The sequence below is a fragment of the Pungitius pungitius genome, chromosome 8 (assembly GCF_949316345.1).
Source record: "Pungitius pungitius chromosome 8, fPunPun2.1, whole genome shotgun sequence".
Taxonomy (NCBI): Eukaryota; Metazoa; Chordata; class Actinopteri; order Perciformes; family Gasterosteidae; genus Pungitius; species Pungitius pungitius.
In genome coordinates this window covers 3,330,502-3,357,166 of record NC_084907.1, presented here as the reverse complement: position 1 = coordinate 3,357,166, position 26,665 = coordinate 3,330,502, and the positions used below count along the sequence as shown (strand labels likewise).

The 26,665-nt window shown below is 44.9% G+C and overlaps 1 protein-coding gene across 2 annotated transcripts in view; it reads left to right on the top strand.

Annotated features, from left to right (window-relative positions):
• raly (RALY heterogeneous nuclear ribonucleoprotein) overlaps positions 1 to 26,665 on the top strand; it is a 50,980-nt gene that overhangs the window by 18,139 nt on the left and 6,176 nt on the right. For both annotated transcript variants that reach the window (XM_037448161.2, XM_037448160.2), the window contains exons 2-5: positions 13,954 to 14,270; positions 18,683 to 18,755; positions 19,733 to 19,780; positions 24,645 to 24,802. In XM_037448161.2, the coding sequence (XP_037304058.2) occupies positions 14,015 to 14,270; positions 18,683 to 18,755; positions 19,733 to 19,780; positions 24,645 to 24,802 (535 nt within the window). In that variant the 5' untranslated portion in view covers positions 13,954 to 14,014. The remainder of the gene's footprint in view (positions 1 to 13,953; positions 14,271 to 18,682; positions 18,756 to 19,732; positions 19,781 to 24,644; positions 24,803 to 26,665) is intronic.

The window sequence follows — 26,665 nt, the reverse complement described above, 5'->3', positions numbered from 1 at the left end:
AACGTCTCCACTGAAACAAACCTCGACAAAGCTGACTGACAACAAAACGCTCTACAGTGACCCTGGACTTTATTATATTATGATAATCAGGTGCAGCAGTTTAGTGTATTTTCCCTCCCGGGGTTTTTCTCACTCGTATATTTGTTCCATGATGTTTTCATTTCCGAGATATCATAGATTCAGATTTAATAAGAATAGTATGTCTCATTTATTTTCATTTTTTTGTCGCAGATCTGAAAAAAAGCCCCAATCCGTCCCCTTTTCTTGCACCTTTTTTGGGGGCCAGGTTGCAGGGTGGCAGGCTCAGGACCCCCCCGTAGCGTAAGAGCTATCCTGAATTCTGCTGTGTCATTACTGTCATTACTGCTCTGACGTCTTGTGATGCATCCAAAAGAAAAAGTGCTTCTGTGCTGCCGGCCTCTGGTCTCCATGGTTACCATGTCAGGAGACGTCAACTGAACGCCAGTAAAATGTCAAACAGATGACAGAACCAGACTGCCCCCCCCCCCCCCCGCTTCCGTCATGTGTGCCTCTCACGTCCTTCGCTTACTTCCTTCCCTTGCTTCCTTTTTGCTTCCTTTCCCCCTTTAATGTTCCCTTTTTCTCTTTTAAATCCATCCCTCCTGTTTGCATTATCTGAAAAAACATGTTGTCCTCTCGTCTCCTTTAAAATGTGTGTGTGTGTGTGTGTGTGTTTGTGCGTGTGTGTCCTACCTACTTTGTCTATACAATACCATATGAATAGGATTTATAAATATTCGTGAAAGCCCATACGCATGCTTAAGCTGTGCGTAGGCGTGTGTGTGTGTGTGTGTGTGTGTGTGTGTGTGCAAAGACGTGTCATGACTCTGCATCCCAAAGCTTCATTAATGTATTTAGTCAGGCTTTTATTTAAGCAAAGCTGTGTGACAGCATTTAGCACATCCTCTGTGTGTGTGTGTGTGTGTGTGTGTGTTACAACGCCTGTGTTATAATATACTGGTTCTAGGTTGTCCTACACTTTAAAAGAGTTTCCAGGTGCGCCTCCAGCTCAGTTCTGAGCGTGTCGGGGACGGCGAGTTACCTGCATCTCTTTTCAAAATAAAGGTCTGTGTTCACCTGACAGTCTTTCATTCAGCGTTGGGTTGGACTTCAGTCCACAAACAAAAGGTTGACGTCTCAGTGGCTACCTCCAATTCTTAAATATAGACATGCGTTCAGGCTCTTTTCAAAACAAACCTTACTTGTTTTTAACACCTTTCTGTTGATGTGATGAAACGCACGTTTCCAAAAAGTCGCCTCTCTTCTCTTCAGTTTGAATAAATGTTTGAAAAGTGCAAACGTGACCTGGGAGGAGTTCCTTTGAGGAGATAGCTGTGCAGACGCGGTCGTGTCATTCGCTGTGACGCGTTCATTTGAATGTGTTTTGCACATGATGGATTCATTAATCCCGTTCCGTGAACAGGAGACACGCGTTTAACCTTCAGTCCTCACAGATAGGACCAAACATCAGAAAGCCTGACGCACGGCTGCAGCCTCGGCGGGCTGACGGATGAATATCCAAATCAGCCACAACGGGTACAACTTCTTGCTTTGATTAATATTTCAGTGTTTGTGGAACGCCGTCCTGTCCACACACCAGCGTCTGCGCCTTTAAAATACTCCTCCTTATTGTTTTGTTGTTCGGTTCCTGCGGATAAATGCTAGAGAGGGAGATTTATCCACAGTGAGAAAGGCGCAGGAGCGACGGAATAGTGCGGAGAAAAAGGAGGACGAGTTGTGTTTGTGGACAAAAGGAAGAACGAGGCGAGAAACGGTGGAGAGACGTAGAGATTAAACTTTGTCTCTCCCTCGTTTCCACTTGACTGAGCCTTCGACATCCTTCACCCGGGGCGCTATTGTGCTTGTGTGTGTGTGCCTTTGTGTGTGTGTGTGTGTGTGTGACTACCAGAAGCAACTTGAAGGTCAAAGATAAAACTCAAAACATCGATGACAGAAGGAAGGAAGAAGAAATGTCAACCGGATTGAGGAAACGAGGCCTAAGTGAAGGACAGACGCTACTTGCAGCTCTGAGGCAACGCATTTGTTTCCAGCGTAGACTCTTATTTTGAAAAGAACCTTTGTGTGGAAATGAACACTGCTTGCCGGGTTTCTGGAGGAGGAGCTTTTCGCCCGATATGCAGATATCGCACACGCCATTGGATGCGTTGAGCCGTGACCACAATGAAAGCCTCAGAGAGATCTCAAAAATAAGTTTATCGCATGTTTATCTGTTGACACACACACAGAAAGCGTGTGTGTGTGTGTGTGTCAACAGATAAACATGCGTTGAACGCAGTAACGTTACTACAAATGCACTAACATACATTTTAAATTGAATTTGTAACGCTAGCATGGATAACTGAAGTTTTGCATGCACGCTTTGAGACCAGTTAGCATCCCCCCCCCCCCCCCTCACACACACACACACAGACAGACACACACAGGGTCCAGTGTGTGATTGTGTCCCCGGGGCTGTGGTTCCCATTAACATCCTGCATGTGCTGCAGTGTCACCCGCGGTGCCAATCAGCCGAAATGCCGCTCTGCAGCCGCTGGCAGGAGCCATGGCAGCTATCTCAGTGTCCCCCCCCCCCCCCCCCCCCGCACACCTCTCCTCCCTCCCCTAACACCCCCCAAAACACTAAGACAATCAGAGAGGGAGCCAGAAACAGGAAGCCAACGCGGCGCCGGCAGCTTCTCGTGGCTCTCTGACCTCAGGAGGACAATAAGAAGAGGGAAAAAAAGGAAACTGTTACGAGTTCTTCAAACGATAACCAGCACAATCAAAATGTCTTTCATCTCCAGCCATCGGGTCAGAGGTGGAAATGACAGCGAAAACCATCTGCATGTTGGGCGAAGATGTTGGGACTCGATGGAGCTGCTGAGTCGGATTGGGCATCACTGATATAGAACAAGCCCCCAAAAACACGACTCATTAAATGATACAAAAATGTTGTTCCTTGACTTTCTTTGTGTCGCTTTATGGTGCTAAATGAAGCGATGCTGAACTTCTCAAACATGTGGTCCAAAGACAAGGTGCACAGAATGTATAGGGGGGAAGTTGTGTGTTTGTGTGTGTGTTTGTGTGTTTGACTCCGTATGAGTTGTGAAGTTGCCTTCATCTTTCGTCAGTGACAATGTTCGCATAACTTATCGCTCAGTTGGAAGTTTATGAAAAGGACTTCTTAAAATATGGGCCGTCATCGGGCTCCCATCAGAAATTAGAAACTCAAAATGACTTGGGAACAGCGCGGTAAGAACAAGACGAGGGTACGAGAACACGTTTGTTTTCGAGTACTTTGCACACGAGGAATCCCCTTGTGGCGCACACAGGTGCACGGTGTTTATGTGCGTCGAAGCTTAGTGCAAATGAAGTTCGATTGTAAACAGACCTTTTCTAAGTGGCTCATTGGTATTCAAGTATTAGGTACATACTGTGTAATATATTGTGTAACACTGTGTTAGTGCGACCAAATGCTTGTTCTTCAGATCGTAAATCACTGCGTTTCGGCATGAACCTTGAGCTGCGGTCCGGTTCGAGGGAGGGCTGAGTGTTAGTGTGAGTACCCAGAAAATGAATTGTAATGAATGTAATGACTCAAAAAGTCAAAAGATGACTGTGTGTCTGTGTGTGTGTGTGTGTGTGTGTGTGTGTGTGTGTGTGTGTGTGTGTGTGTGTAAGAGAGATTGGTAATCTCAAAGGGAAGAAAAGAAAATGCTGCATTAATAAAATAAACTGAAATTCAAGTTCACAGCCACATGTTCGTAAATTGGAAATTAATTGCAATGTTAAAGCAATTAACATCGATTAACATCGGCCACATTAATTAATCACTTTTTGGTCAACAGCATCCTTCAAGAGCCTACTTGAAAAAAACACTATACATCGTAGGAAGACAATTAGTGATAGCGAGACAATACAAAGTCAAGGATGACATCACATGAGCGAGCTGCTGTGATGTCACACGCTGTTATTTCACCTGTGGTCTCCTCCTCAACATAACCGGGTCCTTTGGCTGCCTTCTGGTGGGTCGAGCAGATGTAGGACCTTCAACCAGGAGACCACTCTGGGGAAGGGAGCTCTGTGTTTGAGCATCAGTGTTTGACGAGGAGACGTGTCCATATGTTCATTCATACTTCAGGGAAGTGATGATAAAGTCACATCAGAACGCTTTGGCTTTAGCTCAAACCTGACTTGAGCGAAGACAGACTGATCGGGTTCAGTGACCTGATCCTCTTAACGATAGACAATAATCCATGAACCACTGTTGGTTATTTGTGTTTTACCTCAGGAAGCTTTTTGTCATGTTTGCTTACATGTTTAGATACTTCAACACGGAATGAAACACATAGAATGAAACACACTAAATGAAACACACAGAGTGAAACACGCAGAGTGAAACATACTGAATGAAACAAACGGAGTGAAACACACTGAATGAAACAGTGAAACACACAGAGTGAAACATACTGAATGAAACACACAGTGAAACACACAGAGTGAAACACACAGTGAAACACACAGAATGAAACACAGAGTGAAACACACCGAGTGAAACATACAGAATGAAACACACTGAATGAAACACACAGTGAAACAAACAGAGTGAAACACACAGAGTGAAACTCAAAGAGTGAAACAAACAGAGTGAAACACACAGAGTGAAACACACTGAATGAAACACACAGTGAAACAAACAGAGTGAAACACACAGAGTGAAACTCAAAGAGTGAAACAAACAGAGTGAAACACACAGAGTGAAACACACTGAATGAAACACAGAGTGAAACACACAGAGTGAAACACACTGAATGAAACACAGAGTGAAACACACTGAATGAAACACACAGTGAAACACACAGAGTGAAACACACTGAATGAAACACACAGTGAAACACACAGAATGAAACACACAGTGAAACAAACAGTGAAACACACAGAATGAAACACACAGTGAAACACACAGAATGAAACACACAGTGAAACAAACAGTGAAACACACAGAATGAAACACACAGTGAAACAAACAGTGAAACACACAGAATGAAACACACAGAGGGAAACACACTGAATAAAACACACAGATTGAAACACACTGAATAAAACACACAGTGAAACAAACAGTGAAACACACAGAATGAAACACACAGAGTGAAACACACAGAATGAAACACACAGAGTGAAACACACTGAATGAAACACACTGAATAAAACGCACAGTGAAACAAACAGTGAAACACACAGAATGAAACACACAGAGTGAAACACACAGAATGAAACAAACAGAGTTAAACACACTGAATGAAACACACAGTGAAACAAACACAGTGAAACAAACAGAGTGAAACACACAGAGTGAAACACACAGAATGAAACAAACAGAGTGAAACACACTGAATGAAACACACAGTGAAAGAAACAGAGTGAAACAAACAGAGTGAAACACACAGAGTGAAACACACAGAGTGAAACACACTGAATGAAACACACTGAATGAAACACACAGTGAAACAAACAGAGTGAAACAAACAGAGTGAAACACACAGAGTGAAACACACTAAATGAAACACACTGAATGAAACACACAGAGCGCGTTGTCGTGTGCCCACAATCCCGAGGTGAGGTGTGTGGGTTATTTTATGGACCAGGGGGGGCGATTTCAGTGGTTCAGACCTTAATCTCCTCTGGGAGGATGAACTAAACGCGCGTCCTCTTCCTCGCTCTTTGACATTAAGATTGAGTGTTGATCCCATAATAGAACCTCCTTCAAATGAAGACATAGAGAAATGATTTTGCATGATAAGCACTTGAAGAACCGTGACCTCCAGGGAGAAAGTCCTGTGTTTGGTTTTAGACCCCCCCCGCCCTCCGACTTATATCAGCTGCTCTAAAGAATTTTCGGGGGGGGGGGGACTTCATGAACTCCACCATGCCTGATTCCACCCATGTATTTTCTGGTTGAATCAATCGGACCGATCCTGTTGTCCATTCAACTCGATTCTCGTTGGGTCACAGCTTATTGATTGTGATCGGTCAACTATTTCGGTTGTGTGAGACACCTTGTTGCGTACGTGGATCAGGCGGGGCGGAGGGGGGGGCTGGATGGAGAGAAATTATACAGAGGTGTTGAGAGAGATGGAGAGAGGTAAGGCTGCAATGAAGGAGGTATTGATTTTCTACAGAGGCCCTTTAATCAGAAGCTGTTCTGACACCCTGAGGGAGTTGTGTGTTTGTGGGTGTGTGTCTATGTGTGTGTGCGCGTTTGTTTACGCGCAGGGCTAAACCCATTCAAATTACACTTCATCTTTTTCTCTGCAGACACTTTGAGGGTGTGTGTGTGTTTCAAAGTACGTGTTTGTGTGTGTGTGTGTGTGTGTGGGTGGGTGCAGGGGGGCAATAGATAGATGAGGCTGCCCAGTAGATGGATGAGTGGAACAACCAGTCGTTCATCATCTGTAGAACAAGGAAGAAAGAGGAAACACTGTGATAGAGGAAAAGGAGAGCGAGGGGTGGGGGGGTGAAAAGGTAGGAAATGGGGGAGAGAGTTGGGGGGGGGGGAACAATTTGGCCACAATGAATATTTCAATACAAAATGCAATGAAAAAAAAAAAGATTTGATGTTGTGTAAGAGAACACGTCCATGTTCCGCTCAACTTTCTCACGCTTTTAATCACCTTTTTGGGTTGGACCTTAAATATTCTGCACCATCTTCGGGTCAATTAAATGTTTGCCACATCGGAAACCAAGGCGCAAGAACTCCAACCAGAGAGGATTTCTCCCTCTAAATAATTAAATGTGGACTCGAGCCAGCAGGTCTTCAGTCGACTGAATGGAGGCGCAAACGCTCATCCTTGAAGATCTCCTGAAATCGCTGTTTAATTACTCGTCGATCGCCCGAATCGCGCTCCTGCTAATTGCCCGCCGGGGTCGGCACCCGACAGAATTTGAGTCGGCGGTGATTGCCCAGCAGAAAACAAACGCGGCATCGATCGGTCCGCCGGCTGACCCGCGTCCAGGAACAGCGGTTCATTAATGCGGCCTACGAGAGACTATCTGTCTCTATTAGTGCAGGCTGGCAATGATTCATAGGCAACCTGTGGAGGCGATGGAGACGCCTAATGGCGCCCTGTGTGGGAATCGAGGAGGCCGCTGGGACGAAGGCCGCCCGCGTGCGGCATACGGTGCGCTGGTATCGCCGTTAAAAGCCCCCGGATCCCGCGCCGGAAATGAGGTCCGATGGGGTTGATTCTCACCCGTCCGGCCTTTGTATCTAAACGGATGAGAAGAGGAAGCTCCATGCAGCAGTATATTATAGGAGAGCTGCTGCTGGGAAAACCTCCACCGCTCTGGACCCACAGGCCCGTGAAGGTTACCTGGTTTGCAGGAAGTCTGCGTTGACGCCGACTTCATCTGATCAGCATCAGGCGTGCTGGAGTTGTGTTGTGGCCTCCCCCCGTGGGCCATCTTGTCTCTTTTAATGGGCTCGCCGCTCCGGTAGTCCTTCATCAATAAAGAGAGGGGGGCTGTTTGTCATTATTGCCATAAAACCAGAGTAACGTCTGTTTTGACATTTTCAAAGACGAATGGAGGTGCCTCTGTTGATTGGAGGTACCATGTGATATCCTTTAAAGTTTGTTAACTTTCCTGTGAGACACTGTCCCACTGTCTCTGTTGAAAAATGTGTGTTATGACCAAAGCGAACCGGCTTTTCTCCGTGTCGTGTGATCCTCTTGAGTTTAATTCCATGTAGTATGTACACGCTGTGTGATCCTGTTGGCTGATTGGCTCTTACCGAATATTTGACATCAAAGCCCCCAAAATGCTGACTCCCCGCTGTCTTTGCAGGTTGTGGAAGTGAAGGCAATTTGACCATCGAAATTGTCAAAAGGCACTTTGGTGGTCAAACACAATACATAGATGGGAATATGCTGGGTTTTATATCACTCTACTCTTTGGTTTTGGGGGAGTTTCATGTTGGGCGACAGTAAAATCAATCAAAGAAACAAATAGAATTCAGGAAATGATCAAAAAAGCATTATTCTTATTTTTTAAAGCTGTTTTTAAATTAAACATACATGATCACTGTGAAGTTCAAAGAATTCCAGTATTTATTTTATGATGAAAGACTACAGTGCACTTTTCATGGAGCCCACTTTGCTGCAAAGAAAACAAACCACTGAACAACAAACCCAAAAATAAAAGGGATATTTCGACCAATTTTAGGGTGCTAAGACATATTTTTCCTTTTTTTATTGTGAACTGAATTGTAAAAGCTAAACACGAGCTGGGTATATTTACAAGGAGTCTCTCCTTGCTTTAGCAATTTACAAGGTACCAAATTGTAGTTTTATGGTATAATGTGTCTTCATAGAGACATGCTTACCGCTGTTGCTATGGTAACGACTGGAGGACCTCTCTCTCTGAACTCTAAAGCCACATATCTCCGCTCAGTTTACCAAATCTCACTGACAATACACAAATGCAGGGAGGCGAAGCAGAAACACTCTCAGGGGGGGTTGGGGGGGGGGGGGGTTACGACAGGTCAGAAGATCTATTGATTAACGTCATTCAGGCAACTCCACGATCGACCAACATGGAGTTCTGTGTAATTTTGTAATGGATGTGTTGGTGCGGCCTGCAGTGTAGCTCGAGGGCTACAAGGTGTGAGCGTTTCATGAATGTGAGTGTGTGTGTGTGTGTGTGTGTGTGTGTGTGTGTGTCACAGCGTCTCGGTTAATTCAAATGGCAACGCGGTGCTTTGTGTCACTGAGTGGAGGCTTAATGTATAGGTTTAATTTCACAAAGATGCTAAAACTGTATTTTCCAGTTATTACTTAAAGGTCAAATATTCAACTACACACACACACACACACACACAATGACAACAACCGTAAAACAACTTCCCATGTGACTGTGATTCAGTGAGTCTCTCTGTCTCCCCCCGTCTTTCTCCCTCTAATTTCCTTTAAGAAAATGTTTACTTCTTGCACTGTATTTCTTCAGGTCCGTCTTGTTATCGCTGCCCAACACATTGACTCTGCCCCCCCCCCAACCCCCCTCCCCCCACTCCTCCTCTCACAGAACAAGCTGGACGCCATGTTCCCGGCGGTTCAGACCTTGCTGTTCCGAGTAGAATGTCGTGATGAGGTGAATACGGATGAGGAGCTGCCGTCCCGCTACACGTTCCCTTATTAACGGTGTTTAGATACCTTCCTCCCGGTCACATGTCTGTAAACCCTGCTAACCCACACGAGATTCAGTCCAACTTCATCATCAGCGTAGAGTCGAGTCAACAGCCGGGAAAAACATGAAAAGCTCCCGAAAAAAAGATAAAGAACCGCAGGGAAGTTGCTTTGGATCGCAGTCGACTCCGGTCTGCAGAGTCAATATTGAACAGTGACCACTGCCTCCAACCAACCTGGAGACCCGTAGATCAAAAGAAACACTATTCCAATATTAAACGATGTCACTGCAGAGCCCCCCTCATCCTCCGTAACTCGACATGTTTGTCCGAGCCTTCCTCCATCGAGGAACGTGTGTCGCAGACCCTCACACAGTGAAAAAACCCGTCATATCACGCCAGACCTTCCAGCGCTTTCTTTTGGACTGATTACCCCCGTTTTGCCCCCCTGCCCCCCGGTAATCCACCCGGTCTTGTGTCCCCGACCGCATCTTCTCCCCGTGGCTCCTTAAACGGTTTGTTTGCATTGAGGAGAATAAAGAACCCCGATTGGAGCAGCTGTGCTGCATTCGGATCCGTTCCTCACAGCTTCGACTTTAGTGGGACATGAACGTTTGGGGCTCGTTGAAGATCAAGCAAATGGCCCAATAGAAAAGGAGGAACGCCGGCTTGTGTCTTTGGAGGTGATCCTCGGCCTCGTCTTTTGAGTTGTTGGACTTCCAGGAGTGAGCTGCGCGCCGACGTAGCGGTTCTTGCAGAACAGGGAGGTTCTTTACCGTACAGATCTTCATTTGATGAAAGAACTTGGCTGCCAGCAGGTCAGGGCTGGGTGTGAGGTCGGCGTCATTGACTGAGCCCACGGTGCTTCAGTTAGGGTTAGGGTTAGGGGGTGTTAGGGTTAGGGGGTTAGGGTTAGGGGGTGTTAGGGTTAGTGTTGCCACCTCTTGTTGTGAGCACGTGCAAGTGGATCATCTCCCGTCTGTTCCACTGATGACTATGCAGTGCTGCTGCCTTCCAGCTCCTGAGTGGTGGAGTGACCTGAGGGTGGAGGCACTTCTCATCATCCAGACCGAAATTTCACCTATTTGTGAGGTACTTCACATCCTTACCTCAGATTGTTATTTATAGATATTGTTATATAGAGATATTTTCTCTTTACACCTTTATTAAATAACAGAAATTAGGATCATGTTGGGTTCCTCGGTAAAGATTCTTTCCCTGAGGAGGGGGTCCCATGGGAATGTTCTTTAATCAGTTATCCATGGTTAAGTCAAAGCAGCGTTTCTCTGGAGCCAAAATATAACACCTGCAGGGTGATATTGTAGCGCAGTACCTGGTAGCTGACATGAATCCCATCTTACCGCTTAAAATATCTCGGTCCTTTGAAGTAAAACCAACTGCAGCCTTCTCACATGTTAAAGGTCAGCAGTGGGCCGTACAGTATGTGGTGTGCAGCACATGAAGAAGCAGCCGTGACACAGTTGGATCAATTAAAACATGAGCAACCTCTAAAAAGATGATGACAGAGATGGGGAGCAGGTCTGTTTGACGCTTGACCCTAAATGTCCACTTGTGGGCCGCAAACATCACAAAGAAGGCGATTTACGTTAATATAAGCGTTGATAGAATTCCCAGACGTTGGGCTGTTTATTTTATTTTTCCATCCAGCGCAAAAGGGTTTAATTGAAATGTTCTCGTCTTTTCGTCCGTTTTGCAGCATTCGAGTGTTCATCACAATCTCTGAGACATTCACCCTGGAAAGCTCTAACTTTCTGAATGAAATCTGACATTATGGATCACACTAACTTCAAATGTCATCGCGATCAAGTGTGTTGAAGTTGAAATGACGACGGATCCAACGGGCGCCTGAAGCCTTTTGCCTACTCCGTGTGATCCCCCCCCCCCCCCCCCCCCGCGCGCCGTTAGCTCTGACCGCTAATCCGACAGAGACACAATCACAGGCGGACCACGCCGGCGCCACTGCGGCTTCCTAATTTAATTAAAAAACCCCGAAAGAAAATGAAGCTCTATTAAATGTTGAGGCTCAAGAGGCTGCTGGCTCTCTGCTCGGAGCAGGTAGTAAAAGTGTTTTTGGACGCCAGCTTATCTGAATGACAATCTCTCTCACACACACACACACACACACACAGGAATACGTGTGCGGAGGGATTTTGGTTGGCTTCATTTATCTGTGCTCGACGAGGCTTCCACTGGGTGCTGCTGGATGGCTCAAAGGCAACTAGGCAGCGAGGACACGGGGGAATAATTGCTTCTGCCAGGGGTCAGAGGTCAGGGGAGGACCTTCAGGTCGAAAAAAAAACCCAGCTGCATTTCCTGATGGAAATAAAGAACCTTTAAACACTGCAGCCGGGAGTTCGCCGCCAAAGTAATTGCAGATTATTACACTTTAATTGCGATCCCTGAAAAAAACTAATTAGCGGAAATGGCTTTTTAAAAACTATTAATTGCATTTAAATTCTAATACTTTAAAAGAGAGAAATCCCAAACCGAATAAATTAGCCATTTAACACTTTCAAGATTAATCTTGAAAGTGGATTTATACTTGTTTTTGTGGTTTTCATATTACCTGCACTGTCTACAGAAATATGTCCCCCCAATTAATTGAAATCATTATCCAGGGAAGATAAAAAACATTCTGCAAAGCTCATTTCACTTCAAAAGCTGAAATTCATATTACCGCTGGCAAGTAGGCGAGTGATTAATTTATACACGCTTCGTCCTGTTCCGTGCTAATGTCTGCATGTATCATCGTACCATGGAGCCGCAGGGGCCGCGCTGGTTAAGCTCATTGATGCACAGCTACGGGTTTCCAACAAAAGGCTCCGTTTCCAGTGCACGCACACACACACACACACACACACAAACCTCTACACACTCCACCTGCATCGTCGAGCCCCCTCCATTAGATCCATCCGTGTCTGACCAATCGGGTTTAGGGTTGTAAGTGTCACCGGGAAGGTCAGGTAGGACGGGGACGGATCACCAGCTCACACACTCTGACCTTCTCACCTTCTGGCTTTGGTGTGAAAGCAAAACTCTCTCACACACACACACACACACACACGCATGGGATATGTGCTGTCTTCTCACTGCAGGCATCACTTCAGTCTCTTGATGTGCTTCTTCAAACTGCATATTTGATTTGCTTTTGTTTCTGCGTGTTCTCTTTGTTGGTAGTCGGTTGGTCTCCGTTTCTCTGTTTTTTTCCTTCTGCAGTGGTGAGTGTGGAATCATGTTTTTGTAACTGTTTGAGTTTAACTTCATGTCAGAATTAGAGATGCTCAGTGTGTGTGTGTGTGTGTAGGGGGGGGGCGGATTCTCTGGTGACATCATGAAGCCGTGTTGCACCGCTTGTTTTCTTTTTTCCAGCTTAAAAGCGAAGGTTCGAGATGTCGGGATCATTTGAACTTAACTTAAGTTCCCCGCAGAGTTTCTGTCTTCTTGTGAAGTTTTTTTTCCCCTCTCAGGACGCTTCTTCTCCTTCAGTTTCTTTTGGAGGTCCTGCAGCAGAGGTCGTGTCCACCGACCAACAGGGGGCAGTAACACACCGACGTGTGGAGGTCTATACGTCAATAGTTTAACTACGTTAAGTCTGTTGGGTCGTGCGAAGGTGACGGAACACCTATTTCCTGACAAAGCTGTGGGAAAAAGGAATTTCACAGCATGTGTTGTGTCAGATGTGCTCAGATCAAAGCAGCCTCGGGGGAAATCTCTAAAATAAAGCTCGGCTCGGAGCAGTCGGGTCCGAGCCGTGTTTCCGGTCCTCGTTTTGTGAATTAAGAATCCATCCGGCCGAGGCTCGACGTGTTCACCCTCCAGAGGGCGGAGTGGAATGTCTCCTACCTTAGCTCCACCTTTCCTTCTGTCCTCGTTGCCCCGTCTCCTCGGCCTGGGTTGGTTAGATCGATTGAGCTTGTGAGATGCTCTTACATTCCCTAGTGAGAGTACTCGTATCAATACATGCGAAACGCTTGCATACGTAGTTTTTATATCTTTGTGATCATAGGAAAGAGATTCAGTTATGCATCTATAAGTATTCAACAATATAAACACAACCTTTTCATATGTGCATGCATGAGTGTTTCCAATAGACACGTACATAGTGTGTGCATTTCATATGTATACATGTCTGCACGTGTGTTGCTCACATGTAGGTATAAGTGTTTCAGATGAGTGTGTGTGTCTCAGTGTGCGCAAGAGCATTTCAATAGCAAACGTGAGAGTGTTTCATTAGAACGTGTCTTAATCTGCCATTTCTTTCATATTTGATTATGCATAACGTCTAAATAATTGGAATATTAAATACCCTCTCTTATGTGCCTTATCTTTAAAAGAGCAGATCATAGCAAGTTATAGAACGCAGTGTATGCTCTTCGTCCATGAATCTTTAAACAAAGGGTTTTACCAGTGATTTATATTTGTACAAAGAAAAAACGCTGCAAGCTGCTTGGTTTGAGTATCGCAGTGAGACTGGCGTCCAAGTGCCTTCATGCGTCTTTCGCGGCTTGAATGCACAGGTTGAAGGCAAAAGGTTCTCAACAGCTTCCTGCAAAATGCACCCCTTGGATGTATGTATGCATGTGCGATGAGAGAAAGGTCCACTTTGGGACCTCCCACCTGGTCTTTCTTGTCATCAACTGGTGCTCCCCCAGCTGGTTTGGTGTTTTGTATCCGTTCTGTTCCTCAAGTGTCTCCGCTAACCCCCATCGGTTCTCCTGTGCCCTCCTCAGACCCCCAACTCTCTGAATCTCCCACCGAGCGATCCGTGCATCTGCGAGGCGCCTCTCCAGCATGTCGCTGAAGGTCCAGACCAGCAACGTGACCAACAAAACGGATCCAAAGTCCATCAACTCGCGGGTGTTCATCGGCAACCTGAACACGGCCGTGGTGAAGAAGTCGGACGTGGAGGGCATCTTCTCAAAGTACGGCCGGGTCCTGGGATGCTCCGTGCACAAGGGCTACGCCTTCATCCAGTACGCCAGCGAGAGGCACGCCATGGGCGCCGTGATCGGGGAGAACGGCCGGGTGCTGGCGGGTCAGACGTTGGGTGAGTCACACGCCGCTGGAGGAGGTCAGGCGACTTTCACCCAAGGGGCTCGTTGACCGGCGACATCGATTTAATCAACCTCACTCCTGTAGTTCCTCCTTTTGTAAATGGCCATAAAACAATCCCACATTTTACTTCTCGCTGCACGATTGTAGGAGAATGAGTGATAGCAGAAATTCATTTTCATACATGCTGTTGTTCAAGGTTGCCTTTTAATTATAGAAGTACTCAGAAAGTATGAAAAGAAAGGCATGATTGCTAAAGTGGTTGAATTATTGACCCATAATCCATTTAAGATGAGGTTAATCTAGTTGCAGAAGGAAATAACAGAATATGGGGAGGGGGGGGGGGGGGTATATTGAAAGTGGAGTGCACATTAAAATTGTCTGGCATTAAAATGGGTTCAATGTGGGTTTGCTCAAATAAAAAAAAAACTGTTGGTTTGGGAACAATTTAATATAAAGTATTTTCCCGGGCTCCAGATATTTTTAAAAGGTCAGAACTCCTTTGAATTCTCAAAAAGAAGTCCGTTTCATCAGTTTACGGACTCACTCGCTAGTTACTTAGAATGGTGGCGTCTTGGAATTGAATGTCCTGTTTGACAAAAATGTCTAAACCAACGTTTATTGGTTTATTGACGATTAATGAATAATCCCATTGACGGTCTTTGAGGGCACGTGCTGCACTATTTGCACTTTCCTGTTGAAACTCTGGAGCCTGCAGAAATCCCACAGCTCTCCGTACCGTTCTCTCACACTTCATCACGACAGGCCCCTCGGGGGGGTTAGCAGGCTGAGACGTTTTATTTTTTAAAACATGACAGCGCAGCCTCCAAATTACTCCAGTCTATCACCGGAAAATATTTCCAACTCTTGAGGCTAAAGACGCAAGCAAAAGTGCTGAGAGCGGCACGTGAGGGGAGACGAGCGGGGTTCTCGTGGTTTGTGCGTTTTTTGGCAGCTGGAGTCTCACAAAATCAACAGTTTCATTGGAGGAGGCTCCTGAGCTGGTCTGTCTCGGGCCAGAGTTTGGTCGGCAGATGGTTCGTCAAGTAGCTTCTCAAAGTGCCTCTGCGTCTCCAAACCAAGACCCCCATTAGCTGTCACCAAGGTGGGACAAGCTAGTCTTCCTGGGGTCCAAAAAAGAACATCACCTAATGATAAACTAAAAGCAATAAAACATTATACATTATAAACAGTCCTAAATATTCACAAATATGTTATTACATTAACCATTTCATTCACACAGTAAATATATCTATTCCCTTTTCCCGACAATTATTCCAATGATTGATGGAACGATAAATAACTGTTGTCTTTAAAGCATTTGATTTTGGGTGTGGTAACATCATCCGGCCACCCTCAGCTGATCGAGTCAGATGAGAAAGCACCCGATCACACCTAACTATGGTTATATAAGAAGAAAAGACAATATTTCTGAAAAATGTAGTTGTATTGAAAAGCAGCCTGTTCTCTACCGTTGACCATGAGAGTCCACGGTGCAAACTGATCCTATTGGTTCTCATGGGACAGTGTAATACTAACCTAACCTAAAGTATAGGACATAATTCAAATAAGCCCTTCGCCAACGTCACATTACTTTCAGTGAGATTTTTTCCCTCTTTGTAGGATCCCTGATAAAAAGACTTTCCTGCTTAAGAAGCCCGAGTCGGTCGAGTGATTAATGCCTGAGAAACTTTGAGGACTTTGAGCTCTGTTTCCCTCCCGAGTTTACCATTGACCCCCCCCCCCCCCCCCCCCCCAATTCCTCTGCGTTACTGTGCAATAATCAGAGTTGAGTTTAGTGTTTTCCTTCATCTGTGTGGTGGAAAAACGTAATGAAATCACCAGGGATTTGAACAATTGGATTAGTGTGATTTGTTGCCAGTGTCATATTTAGTAGTTATTTGCATAAAAATACAACTGTAATAGGAACACGTTTTTAATGAATGTTTATTTGATTGAATTTTTGGTATTTTTAATAATATTTCTTAGTGAAACGAGGAGCCTGTGGATTCTCCCAAAGGTCCGTTTACTGCTTTGTGTTTTTATTTAATTTCTTTGGTTTAACACACCACCAGGGTTTCATTTCAATGTTACCTCACAGCACATGTGTGGAGGGAGCAACCGTCCACGCCCACCTATTCTTTAACCACATCGTCCTGGTTCAGGACCTCTGGGGGGGGCTGGAGCCTTTCCCAGCATGCATTGGACGCGGCGGGAACACCACGACCGATTAACGGCTCATTAGCTGACACGGGGAGATCCAAACACTTTGTAATGTCCTTAATACACGAAGCCTGATGATGGGATGAAGGGAACGAAAGACGGATGGATGGATGAGCAGGGGAAGCTTCAGCAGCCAGAGGCTGAAGATTCAAGCCTGTTAACTTCACCGTGAAGGAGAAAGTGTGTGTGTGTGTGTCATGTGTGTGTGTCATGTGTGTGTGTGTGTGTGTGTGTGTGTGTGTGTGTGTGTGTTTCAGGCAGTGATCCAGAGCCCTGGCTCCAGCCAGGTGTGGAAATGGCAGAAGTCCAGTTGTTTGCAAGGACACAGACACACAAACACACACACACACACACACATTCATCTTCATCCAACCCAAACTGTCATTGACCCACCCCTTCATGACCTAGGCATGCAAACACACACTCACACACACCACCTGCTGGTCCATATGCCTCTCAGTGACTTTTATTCCGTCTCGTGCGGCGACGTCTTTTTCAAAGTGTAAAACGCAACACAACCTACCTTTCTCAAGTCCTCCAAGGCCTCTCTGAGGCTTACATCAAATCCCTTGTAACACGTTTACCTGTGTGCTCTGGGGTCTTGACGGATATTTAAGTTGGCCTTAAAAATGTCCTAAAACAAATTTACGTCTTAAAATATGAAAGTAGAAATGAAGTCAAAAAGATGACTCCCCTTCACAGGGCAACATTGAGTTGTGACGGACTGATTTAGAGATGTTCTTTGAGGCACTTCATGTCCTGGCTCTTGACCACACTCACGATTGGTGTTATTCTACCAATAATAAGGTAAAATAAGTGAGCCCGACGTCCTCGGGAAGCACTCGCTGTTCCAAAGAACCAAATTATCGACCCTTTCGTTCTTCTGTAAATCCTAGATTGTAATGATGCTTTGTTGCATTCTTTTTATAAGAAGCACTTTGGTCCTGTTGGTTTTGTGAAGTCATTATAATAAAAATGATTGTTTGTAATGCTTGCAAACCAAACAAAGGCAGTGATTATGAGATAAAAGGTTAAATGTGTCTCATACTTCATCAACATATTGGCACAGTGAGAGGAAGAATTTCAGCTCGACGAGCAAATGGAAGGAGAAAAAGATGCGGTTTCTCAGCGTGGCACGAAAAAGGAGACCGATTTAACGTTTTTAATAAGCCTCACACACACACACACACTGCAGTGGGGCAGAGTGCATCACTTAGCAGCCCCTTAGCTGTCACAGCTTCATCCTACAGCGCACACACACACACACACACACACACACACACACACACACACACACACACACCGCATGCAGACACAGACACTGGTGGAGGCTTCTGGGAAAAGTCCCGTGTGTTCACACAGAAACATTGCAGGGACTCGCCTTCCTTTTGGGACCAAATGCAAATCATAAAGTCAATCAACATGTTTGAGGTTGAAGATTTGGTTGTTTAAGTTAAGGTTAAGTTAGGTTAGGTTAAGGATTAGCTAAAGATAAGGTTTAGTTTTAGCTCAACGTTAAGGTAAGGGTTACGTTCAGTTGTTTGTGTGTCTTTGTGTGTGTTACAAACACATAATAACACAGTCACAATATGTGTTTTTCAGCATTACTACTTTCACATCGAATTTTAAAATATGTTAAAACAGCTCGAAGTCATGAAATATTAAATATGATCATTTTCCTCAAGTCTCATTTAATTGGGTCACGGGTAAAAAGACGGACGCCGCGTCCCTTTAAGTATTGCAGGGCATTTAAAGTTGATATAGTACCTTTTATTGTGTGCAGGGAGTTTTTTCACAACAAGTAACAGATCAACGTCTCAAGCAGAAATCCAATTTCATACTTCCTGTCTGATCATTTATGCATGTAAAGTTGTCTGGTTCATGTTGGCTCATTGGAATCCGACCTGAAGAACAAGGAGAAGTTGTGAAATAGCTCAATAGCGCCGTCTACTGGAAATCAACATGCAGTACACCATCCAACAGATTTTCTCTCCAAAAACCTTTCTTCCTTCCAATCATGTTTACCAGTTTAATTATTTTCCCAGTACTCCAACAGATATATCATTACCTGTCTTTGGGATCTGACTCTCTCTTTTTTGGTTTGAGTGGCTAACAACATGTGTGTTTAAAAAATAAAATAAAGTCAAAAGTTAACGCTGCTTTTCTGTTTCACTCTTTGTCCAGATATCAACATGGCTGGAGAGCCGAGGCCGAGCAGACCCAAAATCCTGAAGCGCTCAGCCGCTTCTCTCTACAGGTACATGCTGCCACTTAATGTGTGTGTGTGTGTGTGTGTGTGTGTGTGTGTGTGTGTGTGTGTGTGGAACTAACAACCCTCGGGTGCTTTTTCAAAGCTTGTACCACAAGGTCAAATAGAGAATTTTTAACACATGCATCTTGAGGGACTGAAATCTAAAACGCTTAAATTGAAGAGGGCCGAGGTTTTAAATATCGCCTCGATGGATAACAACACCCTGGAGAAGAGGAAGGGCAAGACGTCAAGGTTTTAAACGACATCCCGGAAATCATTTTCAAAAGCGTGTATTTTAGACATTGGTGTTTTAAACACAAACTACAAACATATGATCATCTTGGATGCAGAACTAGCGACTCTTCCTTCTGTCCTCGTGCACTTTGCTCTCAACTCTCAACAAAGTGCCAACAAAAACATGTGCCTCCCCACATTTAGGCGGGACCTTTTCAAACCACTGTTTTCTAGGGACACAGTGGTGGTCCTCTGCAGGGTAGATGTTGAGGGAAATAGCAGAGCAGCTAGCTTAGCCTAGCAGCTAGCTTAGCCGAGCAGCTAGCTTAGCTTAGCAGCTAGCTTAGCCGAGCAGTGCATAAACCTTCAGTTTGACAAGTGGAGGAATTCCTCTCTTCACAGTTCTCTCTCCGCTGTATGTCGCGTCTCTGTTGGTCTTACATCCAATTCAAAAATCTGTCTCCGTCTTCAGCAACCTTCACGTCTCCCCCGTCTCACTGGCTGCAGCTAGCAGCGGTTTCGTTTCCGGAGGGAAGAATGTTGTGGTTTCTTTTTTGTCTCCACACAATCTATGAATATTGCCTCTTTTTATGCATTGGTAATTTGCATATGCAACCTTATAGTGGGTGGGAAACCCCAAAAAACATGCTCTGTTCCCATGCGTTGCTTCAAATATGTTGTTTTATGCTGGTGCTGCAGATCGTTCTCCGTGACGCTCTCACTCCGTGCTGTTGTGCTTCCTTCCCCAGCGGCTACGAGTTTGACTACGACTACTACAGAGAAGACTTCTACGACAGGTGAGAGAGAGGCTGGTACCTCGGCTGTGGTGTTTAGGGTTTTCAGTGGGGGGCTTTATTTCAGAGGCCATGGGGCAGGATGCTGTTTGGAGGCCCGACACGTCAAGCTGTAATGATGCCGCCAACGTGGTGTTCAAGCACTTTCTTACCCTCCGCCTTGACGGCCTTGACGCATGGAATGCGGAGGCTTCTCCATCTTCAAGTGTGTGTGCGCCTGCCTTGATGTGTTTGTTACTTAATCGTAAACACATGTTTTTGCTGAAACAGATGATCCTGTCATTCTTCGTGTGGAAATGGTTACATATATATGTGTGTGTGTGTGTGTGTGTGTGTGTGTGTACTTCTTTGTCAACATTACATAGGCAGACAGGCACATGCTGTTTTGTGGCCGAGTGCAATTTTTCTCCTCTCCTTTGTGTGGGAGCCTTCGCTCCAAGATCACAGTCGGCAGAACAATGGCTGAACGAAAAAGGAAAATTACACCTTCAGACAACGGGCTTCAAGTCCTGACCGCCGAGGTGCTGAAGCTTTCCTCCATAATTCAGGCAAAGAATTCACACATGACAGGCATTATATATATATATATATATATATATATAGGGCATTTAATATCCCCGCCTGTCAGCAAGTTGCACCCAACTCTCTGAAGAAAGTCACTATGACCATGTGGGACTATTTGCACCGAACTTGGTGAGATACAGTGTTTTTGCAATGCAATGTGTAGAAATGGGGAGGATTTTGCCTACATTTATCACGTGCAAACCAAAGCACGGGAGCCCTGAGATGCATTTCAGCAAAATCTGATTTATTTTCCATCCAAGAACAGTAAGATCCTTCCTAATGGAAACAACCTGAAACACAGTTAAACTGGACAGACCTCAAAAGACACAGAACAGCAACACCGGCAGCATGACGGCTCTCAAAGGGGATTCCATGACCTGGATTATCTGCTTTATGGAAACATCTGGCCATATTCAATCCATCCGCATTGACCTGTGCTGCAATGTCACCGTGTGGGAACTATTCATGTTCCGCCAAGACCAGGTGAACATCATCATCAAAGCACTTAAACAGGTCCCTGCCTTCATAGGAGTTCAGGTCCTATAAACTGAATCTTCACTATGGGTAACATGCAGAAAAAAAAACATAGAGGAGGATTTTTTGGGGGGGGGGTTCATGAAAAGTGCAAGAAGCTTTCTAATCCGGTAAAGAACGGTGATCATAACTCGTCTCCCCAGATGAGCGTGAGCAGCAGTCTGTTCATTCTCACACATGAATCCCACCTCATCAACATCCACATGTCGCATAAAGGTTCAGCCGGAGAGATTTGCTGTCATGGGAGTTGTGGAACATACAGATTGATTTCCTCAGTGCTGTGTCTTTAGACTTAAACCTTGCAGTAGCCATCCGGTGAGTGAGATTGTGGATTTGGCTTTCCTTATACGTCCATCATGAGGCTTGCAGTCCTTGGGTTTTTGTAAAGTACAATCGGTTCTATTTTCTCAATGTGGATGTTAACAGTCTGGGTGGCAAGTATCCCTTTGGTCACAGACCAAATGACACTGTATAAAATATGGACGTGGTCCAAGCAACATTTCACATGGTGTCTGAAGTGCTGCTGGGAGCTGGAAAGAGGGAAGCATCAGTTGGGCATTTTAACATTCTCTGAGGATTGACCCTTTGGATCCAGCCTCGCTCTTCCGAGTTGGCCGGATCTCTCAGAACCAGAGGTTACTGTCTGTGGGCAATAAACCCCTCTGGTGCTACCTTGGCGTCCCCGTCTTGTTTGGCGCACCTGGAACACCTCCATGGAGGAACGCCGGAGGTGAGAATGGGGGGAGGGGAAGGAGGGGTATCCTAATCACCACCCCCCCTGACTCTATTCAGTCTTAAGGAAATGCTTTGCTACTCAACCCGCTCAGGGTCTGGCCAGCAAAACAAATGTAACAGGATTCACTGGTCTCCTGGCCACTTCTTGACCTCTATCCATCCTACCAAAGCAGCCCCTGTTCCAGAATTTGAGAAATCCTGCAGAGCTTTACTGGGTAATTATCTGTCTTGACAAATGTTGAAACGTGCTCACTCCCGAGGACTGATCCATAACTGTGATCTGACAGTCTGACTGGGATGAATCTATACAGTCCTGGAATTTTATGACTTTAGGGACAAGGCCACTCTGCCCTTGATCTATTGTCCAACGGCACAAAGGACACGTGGTAGAGCAGCAAGGCCGTCTGGTTCTAAGACAGTAGACTTAAAACTCCAAGTGGGAAAGACATGGATCCAAGTGTGATCTGTAAATGAAGTTCCTTGTCTGCTCTGATTATTTGTTTGATCTAAATGGTGAAACTAAATTGCCACGTACTTCTTTGCCTCCCTTTCCCCTTCGTCCCCGTGGAGACAGATGTTAAGCCGAGGGAGTGAAGCACATTACCATCTGGACCTGGAGTTATTAAAAGAAAAAAATTTGCTTCTTTTCCCAAATCGTTAAAACACAGCCCACAAAGTAGTCAAGCCAAAGTTAGGTCAATCTTGTCAAAAATCACTCCGTAAAAATACTGTCATGACCCGAGTGGAATTCACAATTTCTTACAATTTTTACTGCTTTTTATTGACTATGACCAAAGGTGTAAACCAACCCGGGGGCTGACAGCAATCCAAGCCAAGTCATAAAATCAATTTCTCCATCACAAACCGGGCCGTAGTTCGTCCAGTCAGCCTCTAGCTGCGGATCGCATGGGGCAACGTTTTCCTTCTCTCGTGTCTTTTCAGAACAAACTTTGGTCTGAATTCTGGAGAGTGATGTTGCCTAATTCATCACATTTTTAATATACCCTACTTCCATTGGTTACGCCCTATGCCAACAAATTGCACATTTCATGTCAATGTGCAGCAAGAAAAACCCCATGACCCTCGCCATGCCGCGTGGTCCACGGCCGGCTCTGCTACAACCGCGACTCCAGCGATGATGCCAAAAAGCAGGGAGACAAACAAGCTAGCTTCTCGAAGGGATAGGTTTATTTTTAACAAAAACAACACTGTATGTGGTAGTGATCCCAGAACAGCACGGCCGCGACGTTCTGCTAGAGGCACCAGGTCTTCCTCTCAGCCACACACCCCGGTTTCTCAATGGAGAAGATCTCTAAGGCCGAGTTTTGAGGCGTGACTCATCCAGCTGACGACACTCCAATCAGCACCTGCAACAACAATCAGAACCACAGGGCCACCTGGGACGTGGGAGGGTCGTCACAACGGCTGTTTATCATCGTAAAGATGAAATAAAAGAGCTGTCTGTTCCACATATATATACATATATCGTTGGTTAAGGGAGCTCTTCACTTGTCTGTTTATGGGGGTTTTGTTTTTAAAAAATAGCGTGTTTTCACAAAAAAATGTCATCTACACGAGATGCTTCCATCAAATTAATTACAGATGGTCACTTTTCTTAAAAACAATATGGCCATTAAACATTGAAAAGCAGGGGTGGTTTGGGTGTGGATTATTATCTGCAGCTGTGAGCAGCAGTGAAGTAAAACAATTTGACATCTCGTCTCGTGATCTGAAAAAAGTTTTGTCAATATGAAATCATTGCCAACGATGTAGAGGGTGAAATAGCTTTTTCTTTTTTATTGCTTCCAGAGAGCTCCTGCAAAAAGGTTTTGGTTGGCTAAACATAGAAAGAAGATGTTCGTCCGCTGCCTTTAAAAACAGGAGTCAACACAACTTGAAGTTAAGCATCGCTTAGATCCACAAAGTTATCCGAGTTGTTAAACAGACAACGAGCAACGCTGCATTATCCGAGAATGAGAGGAAAACTCACTGTGTCAGACTATTCCACACTATTTCAACTAAAAAAAAAGTGATTCTTAGATCCCAACTATCTTAACACCAGTGCAACTGAAAGTTGATTGAACAGAAATAATTATTGAACAAGAACAAATTTAAACGGTACATTCACAAAACAATAAGGTTTAAACACAAGTTCAAAAATACATTCCAAAAACTAATCTAATTGGTTGGATTACAGTTTCATAATAAAAATAAATATGGTCACAAAGGGTTTATTGATGAAAAGAACAACATTCATTTACTGTAATTGTTTTGCTGTTTATTACCGAGAGGAGACCGGATGCCCTCATTGAACCGGCTTCTAGAGACACAAAGTCCCTTCCAATGCCCTTAGCTTTATTGTTTCCACCAACATTGACAAAGCATTCCGAAAAGAAAAGCTGTTTGAGATTGTTAGATAGAGGACAACGTCATAGTCACAAAACTGCGAGGAGAAGGACAGATGGAAGAGAAAGGAACATTGAAAAAGTGATGAGCAACAAGCTCAGCATGTGACTCGTAATGCACAAATCAAAAGACACCTGTTTGTGAAACCGCCTGGTGTTGTAGCTCTCCTTCACGTAGGCCCTTTCCCTCTGAATAGTTGTTGTGTGTTACGGACATGCTGAACTTTACACCAGCCGTTGTCACATCTGGAACGTTTCCGCCTCTGAAAATTTCAACGGTTCCCTCCAAATAAAAGCGTGAGGTGTTTATGTTTTTTATTTTTATGGATTTTATGACTCTGGACCAGCATTCAACATTGTGTTCAGAACAATACTGTGGCACCATTCAGAATTTCTGTCACTATTAGCTTTACAATAATACTTTTGGTCAGAGTAAATGCGTAAGTAACCCTAACCCTAACCCTAACCTAACAAGTCTATAATGTCCTCCACCTTTTGATTTTCTCTTCAACATGAAGTCCACACTTTACTGTCTCCAGGGACATTAAACTGCAGAGAAACAGTTTCCTCCTGCACTCTGCTCATCATTTGACCCTCTCCTCTCTCCGTCTTTGTCTCGCTCTCTCCAGGTTGTTCGAGTACCACGGCGCCGTGTCTCCGGTCCCTCGGGTGGTGCCCATCAAACGCCCCCGGGTGGCGGTGCCCGTCGTGCGGCGGGTCAAGTCCCTGCCCGTCAAACTGCTGTCGCGTAACGCCTCCATCTTCCCCGCCAGCAACAGGCAGAGATGTACGTCCGACCCGTCACAGCCGCACCAGAAGTTCTGCTGCTTCGAAAAAAATTCTGCCGTCGATATTCGCCGCAAACAACACTCGAAACAGATGAAGCTGATATCAGAACCCGAGATATCCAAGTCCAACTTTAGCACATTGAATACAACTAAAAGTTGGTCACCTGAACGCAGGAAATATGTTGTTAAGTTAAAATGGGAATTATTTCAAAATAATAGAAAGGTTTTGCTCCCTGCTGCTAACAAGTACCATAAGTACATTTTAATATATAGACTGATTCAATTTGTGGGGTGGGAAGTTGCAGAGGGGTCAATTGGAATACAATAATGCAATAATAAATGCAATGATATGAGTAAAAGTTCTGAATAATAGCAGCTTCTGAAGCTAAAATAGCAACAGAAGGCTAATGATAAATGGTGAATTACCGTAATTTCTGTAGACATTACCGGGCTGCTTTAGTAAACAACTGCTTTAAGTAGCCTCATATTAGGTTTCTGAATGTAAAAATGAAATATATTGAAGTACATCAGCAGGATCATTTTGTTGGTGTTATTTCAATATTCTGGTGCAAACCCCCACACAGCATCAAATCTTCTCCTTCCCTCTGCCTTTATGTCATTTTACTTTCATTCTTCTTTCACATTTTCTCTGACCAACTCCACCGTTCTGATCCAAACCGTCATTTCATCTACTCTTTAAGTCTTTTACGGTGGAAGGTTCGAGCGTCGCTGCAACCTTTCATTACACATTAAACTCTCATTTTACCTCGTTTTCATACCTTGGACGTTGTCCATGCATGCATCCTATGATGTATTTTCAGGTCCGCACCAGGATTAAGGCTGTTGAAAAAAGTCTAAAGTGATATTACTACCACGTCCGATATGAGAAGGGGATGCAAGAGGAAGCTTTTAGGCTTTGAGGCGCAGCTTCAAGTTGCATTTCCTGGTAATCGCAAATAAACACATCCGCACCTCTTCACAAGCACGTTGGGAAGATGACGGACGTTGACTGAATGCATGTGAGCCTCTGCGTGTGTCTGATCTGGGGAGCGAGGGGGGGGAGGGGGGGGACGTAACGAGCATTGCAAGAAGAAACACAGACCCAGATGGAAGCCAGTGAGCCATATGTGTTAAGCTGCCTCTAGCAGGGATGTGCTCTCAGTGGTCCTTACCAGCAGCTTAAAGTACCTCATTAGATCCGTGAGTCGCCTCGCTTTCAGATACGCTGCCTCTCGCGCTCCATGGACGCCATGCAAACAAAACCTCTGCCACAAAAGACCCAGGCAGCAGAGTTTAACTTTGTCAAACGTCATTGTTAAGATCCGTCCTCGATGCTCTCGTTCTCTGTGATGTTTCAGATTTAAGGGAGAATTCATTTCCATCTGACTTGTATTAACAACGTGAAGAGGAGACGGACTCGGCTTGAGGCCCGACGCATTACACAACTTTTCGATGGACAAGTCATTTGTGAAAGTGCTTAACGAGCACGCCACATCAATCATCCAGTCACATGGGACCAGGATTCTTTCCCCGGGTTCATCCATGTTAGACACTTCTTTTTCCATCCACCCAGACTGTGGGGATTTTATATCCTGATGCCACATGTTTGAGACCTGGTCACATTTATGATGTTTTATATATAAGTTTATATATAATACTATAAATGTGAATACAGGTTTGTTTAGGAATGAGACCACGCTCTTTTCCTGTTTTCGCCGTTGGCATTTTGCAGTGACGGAGATCTTTAATATCAAGTGTATTTAAGGCCACTCGGGCAGAAGCTCCCCCATCAGTTCTCCACCCCAATCATTTTACTACCAGTTGTTATTGTTTTATATCTTATTGTCCATTGAAGTCTTCAT